This window comes from Melospiza melodia, chromosome 9 (genome assembly GCF_035770615.1).
Source record: "Melospiza melodia melodia isolate bMelMel2 chromosome 9, bMelMel2.pri, whole genome shotgun sequence".
NCBI lineage: Eukaryota > Metazoa > Chordata > Aves > Passeriformes > Passerellidae > Melospiza > Melospiza melodia.
In genome coordinates this window covers 17703802-17721663 of record NC_086202.1, presented here as the reverse complement: position 1 = coordinate 17721663, position 17862 = coordinate 17703802, and the positions used below count along the sequence as shown (strand labels likewise).

General features: G+C 43.0%; 1 protein-coding gene across 8 annotated transcripts in view; it reads left to right on the top strand.

Moving 5' to 3' along the window:
• C9H10orf71 (chromosome 9 C10orf71 homolog) overlaps positions 1-17616 on the top strand; it is a 46615-nt gene extending 28999 nt beyond the window's left edge. For 5 of the 8 annotated variants that reach the window (XM_063163585.1, XM_063163586.1, XM_063163587.1 and 2 more), the window contains 2 exons: positions 6498-6669; positions 8375-17616. In XM_063163585.1, coding sequence (XP_063019655.1) covers positions 8552-13150 — 4599 coding nt within the window. In that variant the 5' untranslated portion in view covers positions 6498-6669; positions 8375-8551 and the 3' untranslated portion in view covers positions 13151-17616. Of the gene's footprint in view, positions 1-1761; positions 1967-6161; positions 6347-6497; positions 6670-8374 lie in introns of those variants that run through there. The other 3 variants (XM_063163583.1, XM_063163581.1, XM_063163582.1) reach the window with 2 other exon arrangements.
• The last annotated feature ends 246 nt before the right edge of the window (positions 17617-17862 follow it).

Below are 17862 nucleotides of genomic sequence, written 5' to 3'. Positions count from 1 at the left end.
ACATCTTTTTGTCTATGGTATTTTGGTATTTTGCCTGTCCGTAAATCCTGTGGAATTCAGTGGGTGAGAAAACTGCTTAGAAGTTGGAACCATTTTGAACCTAGCATGCACAAGCATTTTGAATTCTCTTAACAGAAAACAGATTCAGCAGTCTCTGTCCAAGTCTTGAAAATATCCAGAAGTTATAAAGAAAAAGAGCAGACAAGACCATCAGTAAAAGAATAATCCTTTTTCTCTGCAAGCCTGTTATTTCCTGAGACTGTATCCTGTCTGGTGGGTGTGGGTCAGACTCTCCTTGTCAAGAAGCTTAAATGGTTTAAGTGCAAACTTGACAATGCTGATGGTATCAGTGTGTTGGGGCTGATGAGCAGAGGGCAGTGCAAGTGGGGGATGGTTTCAGGTTCCCCAGCCTGGAAAGAGAAGTGAGGCATGGCTTGTTGCTAGCTGCAGATTTCCTCGTGTAGGTCACAGAGGAGAATACACCTGTCTCCCATTTGTGTCTAACATACTTGCTGATATGGTTACAATTTTCCCATGACAGGGACTGGGACTGTCTGGTGTGCTCTTGATTACAAGGCATCCAAAACATTGTATTTGTTTTCTTGACCACATTTTATTTTATATATATCATAAAATTATAAATATATAATTATAAAATTATATTTTTTCATATTTTATATTTTTTTTTTTATTTCCCTTCCCCCTTTACCATCTTCCACCTCTAACCATTGCAATGCTGTGATACTCCACAGCTTTCCCTCTGCTGTGGGAAAATCTCCTTTCTCTTATTCAGGAAGGGACAACTCAGAAGCTTTCATCATCTAACTCTTTCTTGAGAATGGAGAGAGAGAGATGAATACCTGTCTCATCAGCCAAAATCCTTCCAGTGCTCAGTGAGGGCACTGTACCATTGTAATGTCAGCTGTCACCACCAGCTAGTGAGGAAGGCTTGGGTTTTAGCAATCTTAGCAAGATTTAGGTATCAAGCACCTGAGATGAAGCAGTCAGTCACCTCCAAACTTGGTTGGATTTCACTATACAATATAATGCCAACCTACAGCACCATACTCAGCTGCAAGGGGGGTGGGGTGGGCTCCCAGAGATTAAAGTACCATGAGTTATGAAAGGCAGTGGGAAGGCATATTTTTGCCTTACCTGAGAAAGGTTAAGCTCTTCTTGTGCAATTCAGAAAACACAGATTTGGTTCCCTGCCCTGCCACAAATGCCCTCTTTGATCTTGGGCAGATCAGCCAGTTGAAGGCAAAGTCTAAGGCAAATCATCCTTAGCTGCTGCCCTGTAGATGAGACACAGCTCCTGCTTGCAGTGGGAGAATTTGCAAAGATAAATAGCCACGAGGTGTTCATATACGATATTGCTGGGGAGCTGTATAAATATCTTGGTGTACAGTGACTGACCTAGTTACAGACAGTGGCCTTTTCCAGGCAGACATTTAATGCCAAGAAACGCACTGTTTGGGTTCGGTTGCTTAAATGTCACTTGTCTGTGCTGGCTGCAGGTCATAGGAGGAGCACCATCCCTTGTGCCCTGTGTTTCTCATAGACTCGTGCTGTTTGTCAAGTGCTGTACCTGCCCTTGGCCTGTGTCAGTCATGTGCTCTGTGCCTTTAACTTCCCCTGTCACGTCTGCATGCTCCCGGCTCTTCAAAGGCAGTGAACCAGGAGATGGAAAGGATGAACAGGAGTTGCAAGAAAGCCTCAGTCCAGATACAACCCTTTCTGAGAGACATCTCCTTCTTCCAGACGTAACAGGCCTGTTGGCAGGATGGGGCATTTGGAGGACATTGGGAAAGGCAGCCCGGAGACCGGCTGGAAATAACTGCTGGGTCTTTGCCACTGAACCAGAAAGGGAAAGGTAGAGACACTTGCAGTCTCTGTTCCTCCCATTTTTCTTCATGTGAGGTCTTCATCTTCCAGTGTTTGGAGCTTTGTGGTCTGAGCTGGAAAGGTAAGCGTTTCAGCTGGGGCTGCAAGAGGTTCACCTCCTTTGAGGAAAGGACACAGCAGGATACAGAACACAATCATTAACTAGGTACAAGTCTTCCTTGTGTTCATACTTCCACCAGCCTACACTGACCTTCCTTGAACTGATGAGTCCCTGGTTCCAGCTTCCATTGGAACAAATGAAGTAGCTTCAGTAGAAGAAGAAAAAGACTTCAGTTTTTTTTTCAGAAAAAAAATGAGAAGAGGTTTGATTAAACAAATAAAATCACAATCATATTCATTTTAATGACATTTCCCCTAGAAAGATAATTCAAAATTTATGGGCTTTATAATTTGAAATATTTACTTAGGGAAATTTGAAAACAAGATCACACTCTCTGTTGCAGTACCATCAGAGTATTGTTTGACATAGAAGATAAAATGAAAGATTTCAGTTAATGTTAAATAGCATATACCCTCTTTGATCTAAGGACACTAATAACATACTATTATAACTATTATAGTATATATACATATTATTTCTCACAGGCTTTTTTCACTGAAAATGATGAAATAATCTAAAATTTAAAACAAAGGTTTTAATTCTAAATGAAATTTTTAAATTCCCAATTTAATTTCTCTTCAGAATCTTTATTCCATGTGAAATTTCAAAAGCTATCTAAATGAGAACAACCTCCCCTAACACATGCACAAGCATGTTTCCAAAAGTTGATATTGTCCACATGATGGCAATTCAGTTTGGCAGCCAGCTCTGCTGGTGCAGTCTGGAACTGTACCATGCCTACCCCTGCACTCTTAGATCTGTGTATTCTAGTGAATATTGCAGAAAAGAGCAACATTACTTTATCCCAAATGTGCTGCTGTTTTCAGTGATGAGCAACACAGGTGAGAAAATCAGAATTGTCCAGAGGGCATGATTTGGTGGCATAACAATGTGGTATTGGTTCTAACCCCTTTCCTTTGCATGTTGGTCTGAATACCTCATGGGGGTGAGGTTTGGCTCTTCGCAGATGAATTTCACTTTACTGTGGTTACAGTTGCAGATGTAGCTTCTGGATAGCGCACAGTGCTGGCTGAGGAAGTTGATGTATTCAGTCACCAATTCTGTTCTCAGTTATTCTACTGACGTCTGTAAAATGACTCTAGATTTATACCAGCGTAACTGAGAACAGAAGCTGGCCCAAAGTCAAGAACAGTCTCTCCTCTCCTCTGGCCCAGAACAAGCCGTTCGAGCCATAATTGCCAGGCCAAACCCTCAAAGGGAATGGACCCATTTCCTACACTGGTTCGGTTCAGACACATGGTTTCTTTGCCTTGCTTTCCAGTGCAATAATCAAAGACCTGATGCTGGAATAGCTGAGGTCACCTTGTTCTATGCTAGCCATTTCTGCCAGCATTTGGGATTTTCACCCTAAGCTGGAAAGATCCACTTGATCATCTTCCATCTGCTGGGGTGGGTATTTGTGTTTGAGTAAAGTGGTTTCCCTTTCCCCAAGCAAGAGAATTCACATTGGTTTCCTTTTATGACTACAAAGAATTGGTGAAAGTGATCTCATTGGATGAGAGAAACAGAGGCTTGTGCTAATAGATTTAATTTTATGTCCACCTCAATTTAGAAATTGCCTTTCTTGACAGTTCAGGGAAATATGGCTTGAGGACTGCTGCCTTTCTTGGAGGCAGCGCCCTTGCTTGTTGAGGGTGCTGTGATCCTCCCCTGGGTCCACATGTTAACTGCCTGACACCTTTTTGTTTGTTTTCCTAAATGCGCAATGAATCCATCAGTGCTGTGATCACTGACCAGCAGCAGCAGCAGCTCGGTACTCATTCATGTGCTGATCCCTGCTGCCATGCAGGATTTTCCAGCAATATCCAAGGGACCTCACTGGGCCAGCCCCACTTGGGCCAGGGAGGAGCTGCCAATGGCTGGGAGTGCTGCCTCAGCTTGATGACACAAAGCTGAGGAGACATTTTTCCATCCAGAGCTCTCATCTGGTTATGAACTCCTGTGTGTGCCATGAACAAATACAAACCTATGCAACAAAGTCCTCAATTCATTAGGGATTCTCCTATTTCCCATGGCAAGGAGCATTAACTATTTATTGTCATTATGAGCCCCTAGAAACTTAAAGAAGCAGCATGTGTGGAAGTGGAGCATGCTGCTGAATAAACATCAGCCAGCAGTTACCACAGGGCTCTGCGTTTTGACCTGGAGCCGTGCATGGATGCCAGAGAGAGAGCACCACCACCTGAAGAAACCAGCTCACCAAGATTTAAAAAAAATCTTTCCTTCTCTTCTCGTTCTCATGGGTAACGCCATGCTGCTGACTTCAGACCACTATGCAACTCCCAGAGGGTGCTGCCAAAATGCCACTGTGATGCCTCATGGCATAACCCTTCAGCCAAATACCAGCCCAAGGGGGTGGGGGAACCAACTGGCCCTTTATATATTGCAATAGCAGTGATGTCATACGCTCCAGCCGAGTTTGCTGGTTTACCCAGCTCCTGTCTAGTGAAAAAAAAAAGGCTGACATTCAGTCTGTGCCAGGCCAGGAATAGTATCTGTAATTTAACCTCCTCATCACAACTTGCTGGGCACTTAAGAGAAACTGAAAAAAGCCACCTATTTAAACGAGAGAGGAGGCTGGTTTCTGGATTAAACTGCTTGAAATCTATGTTCGTGCTAACTTTTTCAGTAGCTCGTATCAGATGATGCCTGCTGCTAACACCTCACACATTTCTCAGCATTTCCAGGCGGTTTCAGATGCCCAGAATTGCCTTCCTTTTTCTTTAACAAAGACTAAATTCAGACATCCTTAAATGCTTGAACCAGCTGAATCCTGACCTAAGCTCAAATACTGCACCTTGGTTGTTAGTGGCCATATTTGTCCAACGGGTAAAGAAATGGGACTTTACCAGGTTATTAAACCAGTCAGGAACAACTTCTTTGCCTAAGAAGTTGTTATCATATTTATACGAGGAATAGCTACATTAGTACAGTGCTGCTGTTTCCATCCAGTCCCAGGAATGGTCTGCACCTTGAACACTTGGTGCAGATGCAGCTTTTCCAGCTTGAAACATTATACTTTACAAGCACTTGTATTATGTCCAGGCAAGACAAGGATTGTCACAAGGGTTTCAGGGACAGTGGCAGTCACTATTCTTTCCTTCATCAGTGGCGCCGAGTTGTTTTTGTAACTGTGACTCCATCTAGGAAAATAATTGTTGAGATTACATCATGATCTCCATGCTTATAGTTACTCTACTCACTTTTCAGCAAAAGTTCTCAGTTTACAGGAGACAATATATTTCTCCAGACCTCCGTCCATGAGATCTGAAAGCCAAGATTCCTCCTGGTTCAGGCTCCACCACCACTAAGCTCTGATAAACATTGTGCTACTGGAAAGTAGTCAGCAGCCCCGTTAATGAGTGAGACAGAACTTTATCACCATCTCCCATGTCTGTGTTGGCTTTGCACTGTTAAGAGTACCACAGAAGCAGTAAAACTGTAATTTAACCTCTGAGCAAAGAGAGGACTCACTGTACATGTCTGGAGTGAGGATACCCTTTTACATCTGGCTGTAACCAGACATAGCTCTGTTTGTTGTTTGCTTGCTTTTCCTTTACTTTAACCTTTTTTTACCCACACATCTTAGACAACAAAAAGCTGTGATTGGTACAGGCTTATCCCTAAACACAGAGCTACCATTCCTCAGGTGAGGTGCAGGACACAATCACAGTGTGTGATTGCCACTTTTACCCATAGATTTTGAATACCATGAGCTGACTCAAAAGTTTCCTTTGAGAAGACTCTGCTATCTCAAAGCACATTACCTCAGGGCCAGACAGTTCTCCTTGTAGGAAATTGATATTTTCTTGCAAAGATTAGGCAAACTGGCCTGAACCTTGGGGGTTTCCATAGAAGAATGGCAGCAATTCATGTTCACCATGGCTGAGCTTTCCTTTAGCATCTCCAGCCTCTGGTTCATGCATGGAAGCAAAAAGATATTTTGTTTACTGCTCCTTACCATGCCAGCTGTCCAGCTTTCATCTCCTTTACCACAGGGACAGTGAAAATCAAGGACTTTCAAACCTCAGCTGCTTCAGTTCCAAGTTGACTAGATGGACATCTGTATTTGTCGACAGTAGAAATCCATATACAGGTGGAGTGGAGGCATGTATTTTTCTCTCAGTCCCTCTGAAAGGGTGGCACAGCAGGGAAGAATTCCTCTTTTTAGCCTGGAGTCATCACAGCCTTTGCAAAGGGCAGAATGCCAGGAAATCATTGCTCACTCAGCTGCCTGTCCCTGCTGGGGCTACCAGAGTGTGCTGGAGATTGTGACAGTTGTTTGCTAGGAACCTGACTGTGCTCCACAAAACCCAACAGGTATTTGTTATTGTCACTCTGGAATGGACAGCTGTCTCTTTTTGTAAGAAATCCTGTAAATCAGCCCTAAAATGGTTGTAAAATGGGAGTGAACAAATGAACAAACAATCCTCAGATCATGCAAACAAATACCTTTTTTTTCAAATTGCAGAGTTCACTTAGGATCAAAAAAATGCTGAAGGCCGGAGACATCCTGGGACACTACTTCTGTGGAATCTACATCACTGGACTATTTCTACCTCCTCACTAAAGATGGTCAGAAAAGAAGCCAAATACAAGTATGAGAGTGAGTTCTAAAAACAAGAAGCAAAATTTTAAGGCAGGTATGTACTTGTATTTCTCATTTATATAAAAGCTAAGAATCAAAACCAGGAGCAGAATGACCTTTCATTTGTCTTCTCTTTTTTCCTGCTGCATTATACAGAAGGATGTATGTCTGTGAGGGGAGTGAAACTCATGTTTGAAAAATCTTTGTACAAAGTAAGATAGAGAAGCTCTGTTAGGCTCATTTTATTTGTGGTGTAAATCTATTGTAGTTGTGCATAAGTCATTGGAATTGCATGGCTGGAAGGATAGGATCTAAATTCACTATGATACCTGGAGTCTAAAAATAGGTTGGCTGAGATTCTTTTATTTAGAAAAGGAAGGTAAGGAGTGTTTTCATTTGAAGAAACAACTGAGCCAGAGTAATTTAGCTGATTAAACTCAGTTCCTCTTACCTTTCATACTTTGACCAGCACTGGTTCACCATAGAGAAAAACAGGTCCTTCCAAGAGCATCACTGAGATGGACCAAGGTGGAATCAGGGATTTGGACACCTGGACAGGCTGGAATCTAGATCTGAATTTCATTGTTCCATTCTACAAGCTGAATCAGTGGATTCAAGCTTGAGATGTAGATGTCTTCTACTGTAGATGTGAACTGTGGTGTTTCAGCTCATCACAAGTTCATGCTGCCATCGTAAGGAGGAAATGGAGATACAGACCAGACTTTCGTTAAAGTTTCAGCCAGTTCTGGAGTATGCTTTTAAACTGAGTCTCTCTGCAGTTAGTCAAAACTCTGCTCAAGTCCTCGGATGTGAGAATAAACATCTAAAGAATTTACAGAGAAACTGTGAGAAGTTTTAGTGTAGAGATTTCAAGTACAGCAAAAGGGTCTGTGTTGTTTTTACTTGTTCAATTAAAAGATTCCCCCATCCTGTGTTCAGACGGGAGATACACAAAACCCTCAGTACTGTGGGCCCTGACTGTGTGTCATAATCAGCCTGTGGTTGAATGGGTTGCCTCTAGCTCTCAGCAGTGCTGGAACTGAAATCAATTGTTCCCTGTGCTACTGTAGCGGGTGTGCCCCAGTCCCCGGGGCACTCCTGCCTTCTGCTGGCTAAACTGATGTTAGCAGCCTCTGCAATCCAACAAACCAACGCAACCCCACGGTATCCTGCTATGGGTGCCTAAATTGAGCCCCAGCACTCTTTGTCTGGAACATGCACAGTAATCCTTTCTACCTGTAGTGCCACTCTTCTTTCTCAGACAAGGGTTGTGTTCATGGCAATTATAATGACAAAGCTGTGACAATTAAGTTTTATTGACTTCACTTCCATTTTGGACCTTGTGTGCAATGATATACTCAGTGACAACTTTTTTTAAGCAACTTTTGTTGCTAATTCTTCCTGGCCAAAAATGGCTAACCTTCTTTTCTAAATGGATGCACAGCACTTGGAAGTATTTATGGTTGGTAATGGAAAGGGAAGTACTTGAAATTTGTTTCTTATGACCTTGTTTAAGAGCTAAAAAAAAAAAAAAAAAAAGAAAAAAAAAAAAAGAAAATACTTTTATTAATGGCTCTTTCCAGAAATTCAACTATCTAGCATGAGCAACTTGAATTGATCAAAATAACAGTGATTTTTAATGTTGTTCATTTTGTTGCTAGCATCACAAAATTAGTCGGTGACTGATATATCTGGAAAATGCTCTCTGTCTAATAGTGTTAATATAGAAAAATGGTAATTTGTAATTTTTGGCTTTGCAGAGAAGAAAGTTTCCTTCGGCTATTCTGTAAGATGAGTCAATGTGCAGCAGCACCACCTGGAAGAATGGCTTTGTGCTTGTGAATTGCAAACAGCTGGATCTGCCTCACAAAGTCACCTGCCTATTCAACATCTGAAATTAATCCTTTGGACACTTACACCCATGACTCTCATGAACAATGCAGGGGAATAAGAAACATACAGAAGGACACAGTGACTCCTCAAGTATTGGGAGTCTCCTGGATGACGCAGACAGAGAAGTGAGCAGCCTCACAGCTCGGGCTTTCAAGAGTTTGTGTGTAGCAGAACTCGAAGACCCTTACAATGAGCCAGAACTTTCCATTTCACCTGACTTTGCCCTCCAGTTGTCTGCTAAATTTCACTCAGGGACGTTAAACCATGACATCAAGAAAAGCAATGTCTGTGACAAGTTAACAGCAAGAAACAATGAACATACAATATGGGCTTCTACATTCCAGCAGTTACCTAAGTGTGCTTCGGAGGAGAAGAGGATTGCTAAAAACAACACCTTTGCCATGGAAAGGAAATTGAGCTTGCCAGTCCCTGGTTCAAGGAACAATAAGCATGTTTCAAAAGTGTCCTCATTGATTAAGACGTTTGACAAGACTGCAGACCAAGGGTCAGGAAGTTCTTTGATAACAAATAAACAGCCCATTAAGAATAGCTTTCAAAAATACAAAATAAATCAGGGCAATGATGCTGCCTCCTGGGATGATACAGACATTTTAAGCATCCACAAGGAACTTTCTGAATTTTCTGAGGCTAGTCAAGGTAGCCACTGCCTCAGTGGCAAACATGAGCCACAGAGAAGACCTAATAAAATAGACCTGAGTTATGGGGACTCTGATGGTTACTATCCTGTGCTGATTGAGATGTCAAAAGTAGCCAAGTCAAATTTTTCCCATTCTTCTAAGAAGGCTTTAAAAAACAGAAACTTGAAAGTTAGTGAGCCAGCAAAAAAAGGTAGTTTTCTTCACAGTGAGAATAGTGCTTTTGAATCATGGAATGTTCATCATAAAAAAATGACAGAAAAAGAGGAATTTGTTGACAAAAAAATGGAAAAGGAAGGTCATGCATACCTGGAAAAATCACCATTTGTTAAAGGATCACACACAGGTGAACACAAATTGTCACCTGCCACGACCACTGTTGCTAAGAAGAAAGAGAAAGATTTTCAGATGAAGCCAACTCTACAAGAAGCTTCTTTCTCTCTCCGAGTCGTCCCTCAGGGTCCCCACCCTTTAGAAACCAAATTCCCTGTTGTTTTCCCTCCCACCCCTCCCCCGAGGAACCATGTACCCCAGGGTCCCCCTCGGCCACCCCCTGCCCCACCAGCTCCTCCTCTCCCACCCCCGTGCCATCCCCCAGCCCCCCCTAGCCCTGAAGCCCCTCCTGTGCCACCACCCCCAGTGCCAGCTCGACTGTCCCCCACTGCCCTGTCCCAAGGCTCTGTGTCACCCCAGTCTGTGTCCCACAGCATGGTTTCACCCTCACTCGGGTTTGAGACACCCAGTCCTCCTCCACCGAAACCCCAGGGCATCTCAGCTGAGGAGGAACGCCAGAGCCCCCGGCTGGGCAGTGCCTGCCCACCCTGGAGGAGACACAGGGCTGCAGAAAGGGCAGCAGGGAGAAGACAGGCTGCAAAGGAGAAGGTCACAGACAGCCACAGGACCTCATTGTCTGAAAAGGCGACTGGTGCTGACCCTGGTCTGCGTGTGTCTCCTCTGGCTAAACAGGCAAACTCCCCTGGATCCATCAGCCCCTCTTTCAACATCAGCGAGCTCCTAACACCTGTCATACCCCCAAAACAGGACATGGACACTGCTGAAAGGGAGCTGATCCCACTGACACCTCCTCCCACGGAGAGCATGGCCTCAAGAGACCCTGAGGAGAGCACCGTGGATGATTACAGATCCTGGGATAATTGCAGGCTGACGGCATCGAGTCTGTTATTTAACTTAAAGGATGTGCGCAAACGTGTTAAAAGCATTTATACCCCTTCTCCCCTGTTAAGGGCCTTGGAGGAGAAAAATAAAACCAGGGAAAATATGCAGGAGAGTACCAAAATGGATGCCGCATTCTCAACTTCACATGACAAAAGCGAGAAAAATATTACAGAGAAAGATGAATTGAGTGATATAGCTTATGTATTGTCTAGCAGTGTTCATGAAAATGACAATAAAACTGATTTAACTGGACACTTCAGAGGCAATTATCTGACTTTGAGATCACCCCAGACAACAGAAGACCTTCCATTTTACCAAACTGGAGACAGCATAAAGCAAGACAATCCAAAACACCAAGATCTGGTTAAAAACACAGAGGATGATGAAAATTTCCTCTCGTTCAGACATGAATCAAATGAACCTGACTTAGGAAAACATCAGCAGTACACAGCAAAGAGACCATTCAGTAGAGACAATGTAGATACAAAAGCTGGGCATCCCATGCAAAATCACAATGTGAAGGGTGAGGAAAATGAAAGACAAGATGCTATTCAGAATGAAAATTTTGCCTTCAAAACACTCCTAAAGCAACTCTCACCAGAAGAAGATGAGCCTTACAGTGGCGCCCAAACCACCATTGTGGTACCTGGCCGTGAAGCACGAGGCAAAAGAAGCACTAGTTCCTCAGAGCAATCCTTTGTCTCCACAGTGGAGCAGCCACTTCAGGAAGAGCCATTTCTGCCAGTGCCCCTAATGGAGCAGACGTGCCTCCAAGAGAGCCAGAGGACTGACAGTGAAACGGGTTCAGGAAGTAAGAAAAGACACAAGGAGAAAGGGAAAGAGGTTGGGGAAGATGAACTGCAATATTATGCTTGTATCAGCCCTGGTACTGGTGCAGCAGAGAAGAGGGAGGGAAGTGTTACTGGGAATGAACAGAGGAGCCTGATGAAAGAGAAGATAGGGAGAGAGAAAAAGGAAGAGGCTGACAGCACAAATTCTGCATCTGACAGTATTAGAGACATGTCCATCTCCAGGTCTGAGGAACCACAAACACCATCATCTTCAAGCTCAACCAAACCCAGTCTGTTTATGATTAAAGATAACACATTCAGGTCCCCTCAGGTGATAAGGGCTGTCAAGCTGCCCCTGCTCCGGTCATTCTCCCTGGATGACTCAGTGAGCAGCAGCTATAGGGAAATGGAACGTAAGTTTATGTCCCCAGCAGTGTACAGCAAGTGGCACCGAAACATGTTGCAAGCCCAGGAGGGGGGCTGGTGGGCATCGAGACACAGAGGGCAGCAGAACGTGACAGATGGAGCAACTGACAGAGAAAAAGAAGCCAGTGAGTCTGGATCTACTTCAGTAACAGTGGATCCCACTCTTCTGGAAAATACAGAGAGCTTTTCATTTGGAAAACTGACGGAAGAAGATGAAAAGATTTATGTGTTGTTAAATAAATTTGGGAAAATGGATGAGGAAAGTGTCTGTAGAAGTGAAAAGAAGCCTACAAAGGCAAGACACAGCTTAGAACAGCCAATTACAGGCCTGGAAAATGACCAAGCTCAAAACAACAGCTATCCTGCAGAAAGAAAGAAAAATTATTTTAAGAATCATCATTTATCTAACCGCAAAGGGGGCTCTTGCGCAAAAAAAATAATCACTAGGCAGACAATTTCCCCTGTGACTGGCTCCATGTTAGAGGACCACACATGTTCTTCTGTATCCAATGACACTTTAGAGGATATCCTGCATCCAGAAGATGCGCCTTTGTTAGACAATCTTTCACGCCCTGCTGTCAGAAGCCCCAGGTCAGGAAACACAATGCACTCTCTTGCTGCCAGTTCATTGTCAGATAAACCCACTATTTCTGGCCTTAGAGAGACAGGGGATGTTACAAATCCTGCCTTGTTGAACATGGCACTAGAGAGACAAGCTTACATGCCTGCAGAAGAGATAATCAATTCAGCACAGAGGAATCTGCTTTTGGATGTCACAGGGGAAGATGGGAGACTGGAGCCCAGGGGACTTGGTGGGAGACCAGCAGGCAAGCCACCCACTGTGCCACCAAAAACAGAAAAGGCTCTGCGTCGGGCTAAAAAGCTGGCAAACAAGAGGAAAAAGGTGCAAGAGCAGCAGAAAAACCACCAGACTGAGCATGCATATGCTGTAGGGAGAAGGCCTACTCATTCTGGAGAGACAGCAGCATCTGCTTCACCCTTAGTATATTCTCCCCTTCATCCTCCCCTTCACTCAACTTTTACTCCCACAGAAACCACTCCTGGGAAATCTAGGCTTGCACCAGCAGCAAACTCTTCCCCCTCTTCAACCCAGCGGAAACTGCTCCAGGACCCTGACTCTGGTCAATACTATGTAGTTGATTTACCAGCTGAAGTGAATGTAAAGACATTTTATGACCCAGAAACAGGCAAATATGTTCAAGTCTCAGTCCCTTCCTTGGAACAGAACTTACACCAGTCCACCTCTTCAGAAATGAAGAATTCTCCCTATGCCTCCTACCCTAGAGTGCTTCCTTTACCAGCCTCATCAGTAGCTGTGCTGAAATCACCTTCTCAGCTCTCTGAGCCTGCCTGGTCAGTGCCTGCTGCACCAGAACAAGCTGAACTGCCTGAAGATGGCCTGCAGGACTACAGATACTCCGAGTCTGTGGATACTGAACCAGCCTCCTACTCCTACCATCAAGATGCTGGAGAAACTCAAGTTCGCTTAGGCAAGGATGTGAGCCCAACCCAAAGCACTAGCATTGTCACCCTCACCAATTTAGATGATTTTGCTGCTGAAGGAGTATCTTGAAAACTGAAGTAACAAAACATGCCAGCTAGTGTTTTTAAGAACTGTTTGGACAGACACATGCACACAAAAGCACATGCAGATTTGATATTTGTGCAACACTTTGTCTGAATCTCATTGTGGTTTGGGTGGGAAAGGAAAAGGAAGCTGTTCATGTTGAAAGATGCAAAGTAATGACCACTCTGAAGGAAAGAGAAATTGAGTAAGCACCAAACTATCAGTGAGATGAAGGGGCAATGCCAGCTAGACAAATACATTTGACAATGTAAAGCCACTGCTTGCTGCTGCTGCTGCTTTGTCATTAAGAAGGCTGGGATAGCCAAAGCAAGTGTCCTGTTGCCCAGATGTGTTGCATGATACATGACACTAAATAAAATCTGTGAGACCATCCTATGCATCCTATGAGGCCTGGAACTGACGCTGCATCTACTGAACTTTCCTCACTCACTGCCTTTGAACTATATTGACATGTAGAAAGTCTGTGGCTACAGATATGCCATATATGCAAGATCCATTTTTTGCACACTTTGATTGCCCTGATGTCATTGACAAGAAGATTGTATACTGGATGCACAAGACAAGAGCCATGTAAAAAAAAAAAAAAACCTTTTAAACAACCAGAATACAGTTACAGCTGCTCTAGATTTCCCATGTACTTTTGCAGTGCCCACTAATATGCTGCTGAATTTTTTATATTTCTTGATAATGCCCAAATAGGTTTCCCCAGAGTCAGGATTTCTTTATAATGCAACTTAAAACTTCAGGTTATCTTGATACTTGGCCTGAAATATTTTGGTGAGGAGCAAAGTTGAATGAAATCCCACAACAGTATTTAACTCTTTGTTAGGACAAGAGGTTCTTAGCTATTGTAATTGAAATGTGTTTTGTTTAGTTTTCAGGCTCCCACTGAAACATGGAACTAACTTTTAAAACCTGCAAAATGTACCTAAGTTTGATCATGTGAATTCTGTGATTTAATACAAACAAACAGACAAACAACATATTCAGGACGTCCAAAGTATTAATTTCTAGAAAAGTTCTTCTTTGAATTATCATTTTTCTTTGAAAATTTGTAGGAAAATATCACTCCTCCTTGCACAAGCTCTTTTTTATCATCACAGTTAATGAGGAAACTTAGGTGAAAAGATGGAAAAATTGAATGTATTGTGCCTGCTTGTAAATATCTGTATTTGGAGTATTGGCTTAGTTTTTTCTGTCTCATTTTCATACTGTTTTCCCCAGTTATAACTGAAGTGCAGAAGCTCTAAGGAAGAATTATGCCAGTGACTTTCAGCCTGATTCACATCTTAGGCAATTTTTACAGGATTTTTTTCAGTGAAGCAGCTCTTGCCTTCCTGAGAAGAAAGGGATGAATGAGGCCTTTTGTTAATGAATACAGTGTGGAGACAGGACACAGGCACTGCTCCACTCTCCCAGTGTTAATATTTATGACAGAGTTTTCCTTCAGAAAATTTCCAAGCACAGAGGCCTCTCCTGGGACACAGACCCACTTTGTGGTTTGTCTCCTTCCTTAACCTGAATTCAGCTCTCAGCCTTCCTCCATCCCTGACAAGAGCCATGTGCTCGGAACCTGTCCTGTCCCACCTGACCGTTCCTTTCCTCAGTGCCACTTACTGAGACATTTCTCTTAGACAAACACTAAGGGCATCACTTCACTGATTACAGTGGGGTTTGGATTAACGATTTTAATGATTTTCTGTGGTTGATTTCACCTGTTACACATTCTGTGATTTGGTATGTTTGATTGCAGCAGAGGTGTGGGTTGGAAATGAAGAAGCTTGTACTGGTATGTTTGAGTTTTAAGCATATTCAGCCAAATGCCCATATTTGAATAAACATTCATTGTTCAGTTTTCCACCCCAGAAAGTTTTCAACACCTGAGTGAATAAAGCTCTGAACAACCTGGGGTGTGCTTCAGAGATGACCTTCCTTGACCAGGAGGTTCACACAGAGATCTCCTGAGATATTTGTAGCCTGAATTATCCTGTGATCCTGTTCTGAAAACATTAAAATTTTAATTAAATTTGACTTGGAACTCAGCAAATGCAGTCTCCCCTGAAAAAAGGCTCATTTTGAAAGAAAGTTTTTTTAAAAAACTATGAAAATCAAGAGTGTTTCCAGAAGAATTCATTTTCAAGTTGTTAAACTGAGGGAAGTGGCTCTTACTATAAATATTTTTCTTAGTCACCAATATTTTGTAAACTGATGGTGCTATTCATGTTGCACTTCTCTGTTGCTGTCACTCTATACAGCATAATGTCTATCCAGTATAGAGCAGCATCTCATCCACATGTTAAAATATAGACAAATAGATCCATTAGAGTTTTCCATGGTGCATTTAGACAAAACCTATGAAATCTTAAAGCCTGTCAGAGTGCACAAGCTTTTGTGTGTGTGTGTGTGTGTGTGTGTGTGTGTGTGTGTATGGTATTACAAATTTTAATGCCCTTAAGGGCCACAAGTCAAGAAGTAGGCTCTTAGAGGACAGGATAAAAGCTTCATTTCCAAGGGAAGACTATGAATATGAAGTATCTGTGCACAGATTAAAAAATGAATGGTAATTTGATGACAAAAATTTATATATGTACTTAAAAAGGTCCCTTTTACTTCTTTAATTGTCATTTATTTCATAGACATGCACACTTCTGAACCCTTTTGTCAAAGGTCTCCTAAAACTGTTATTGTGGAGAATGGGTTGCTCCATTATACTGCTGCCAGGTATGTGAGGAAAGCAGGGTGCTGTATTTTTCCCTCTGCTGTAAAGGTGAACTGAAACATGGGCATTTAAAGAGGAGACAGTCCCAACTTGGATACCAAATACATTTCAAGTAGGACTTCTTCATTTCCATCAGCCCTTTCTGCCACCTTCAGGGAGCTGCATTCACAGTGGACTGTGTCTCTGAACAGCTCCCAGAGGGGATTTTGACCTGGAAAATTTGTAAGTAAATTGTTGTAGCAAGATGAGGGTCTTCTCCAAAGTAACAAGTGACAGCACCTGAGAAAATTACCTGAGGAGTAATTTCCATGGAGGTTTAGATGGGACACTAGGAAACATTTCTTCACTGTAAGGGGGCTCAGTCACTGGAATAAGCTGCCCAGGGAAGCAGTGGAATCACCATCCTTGGAAGTGTTCAAAAGATGTGGTGAATGCTTGGTGCTAAGTTAACTGTTACTCACAATGATTTTAGAGGTCTTTTCCAACATTAATGATTCTATGATTCTGTGAAATTAAACAAACTGGGGAGTTTTGAGAGTGAATAAGAAAGTGAGGTTTGTCTTGTATCCAAAGCTTTCTGCACTTTGCTACAGGGCATGAATGATATTAGAAAAGTATTGCTCCAGGTCCCAGCCTGGTATTGAGTAGGAACCCATCAGCAAAGCTGCCTCTGGCCTAGCCCATGCTGCTGGCCAACTTCTTGCTAGGCTGTGGGAGTATGTGTGAACAAACACACCCATGCATCTATATGTATATATATATATATATATGTAACATACCTATATATATATATATGTAACATACCTATAAAACTGCCATTTGCATATCAGTATAGGAAAGCAGTAATGCCTGTGATGGTGAGCACAAAATGTTTGTGTGCTGAAGGAAGACAAATGACACTTTTCAAATAACAAGTACTTTTCGTTCCTTGCCCTATCGTGTTTGTGTTTGTTGGGGGATGTTTCCCTTGCTGCTGTGGGAGACAGGGCTGAAGAGGTCAGTACCAGGCAGAGTGAGAGCTGTAAATTAACCCTTTTTTGGGGGGGGAGGGGTGCTATGGGAAACGTGCAATAGTCCTGAAAGCAGTTGTAGGAAAGCAGTGTTTTGTGACAGTGACATTAAGGTGTAGGTGAAAGAGGTGTTGAGGCAAAGCAAGCCAAGTTCTGCCTTGCCAGCAGGCTGTGGTTAGGACTAAAGAACACAGCAGGCTCTTGGTATGCAGGGAAGCACAGCAGGCTGACGGGAACATTGCTTTCATTGTTTCCTACTCCTGCACATGGCCTTTGTGCATGTTGCATTTCTTGGTGCCCTGAGGCTCCTTTGCAGTGGTGATTCTTCCTTGGCAGGAGTGACTGAGGCTGAACCTGACTTAACTAGTCCTTCATTCTAGGGCCAGAGCTGCCTCCCTCTGAATCTCCTTCTCCTTGTGGCGTGACTGCAATGCCAACAGTCCAGCTGTCACATGGCAGACTTGGACTGCCATCCCACAGCCATGGCTCTGTCCCAGGGGCTTGAATTTCCTCGTGGAAAATGCTGGATTTGTTTTAGAGAGTTCAGTTTAATTGAAATGGCCCACATGCCTGGATTTTTGTCAGCTCGTCCTTGGGAGTTCAGTGCCTAAGTCATCTGTCCAAGAAGATACATGTTCCATCAATGCAACTGTATCTGCAAATAAGTAATTATTTATTAATTAATAAACAAAATAAATGGGACTTCTTTTATAATACTGGAATGACTTCTAGCCAGCTTTTTCATTGCAATTATGTGTCATTGTAATTCTGTCTCCAGTTATGCTGGCAGAGAAAGTGGAGAACATGCAAGTGTGTGTGTGTGTGTGTGTGTTGTGTGTGTGTGTGTGTGTGGTATACACTTAAAATGTCTAGGAGATGACTGGATGCAGGGCTTCATCCTCCTTCCTAAAGAGAGGGAGCAGGACACTGCAAGGGGGCAAAAGCACCTTTGGCCCACAACTCCTGCA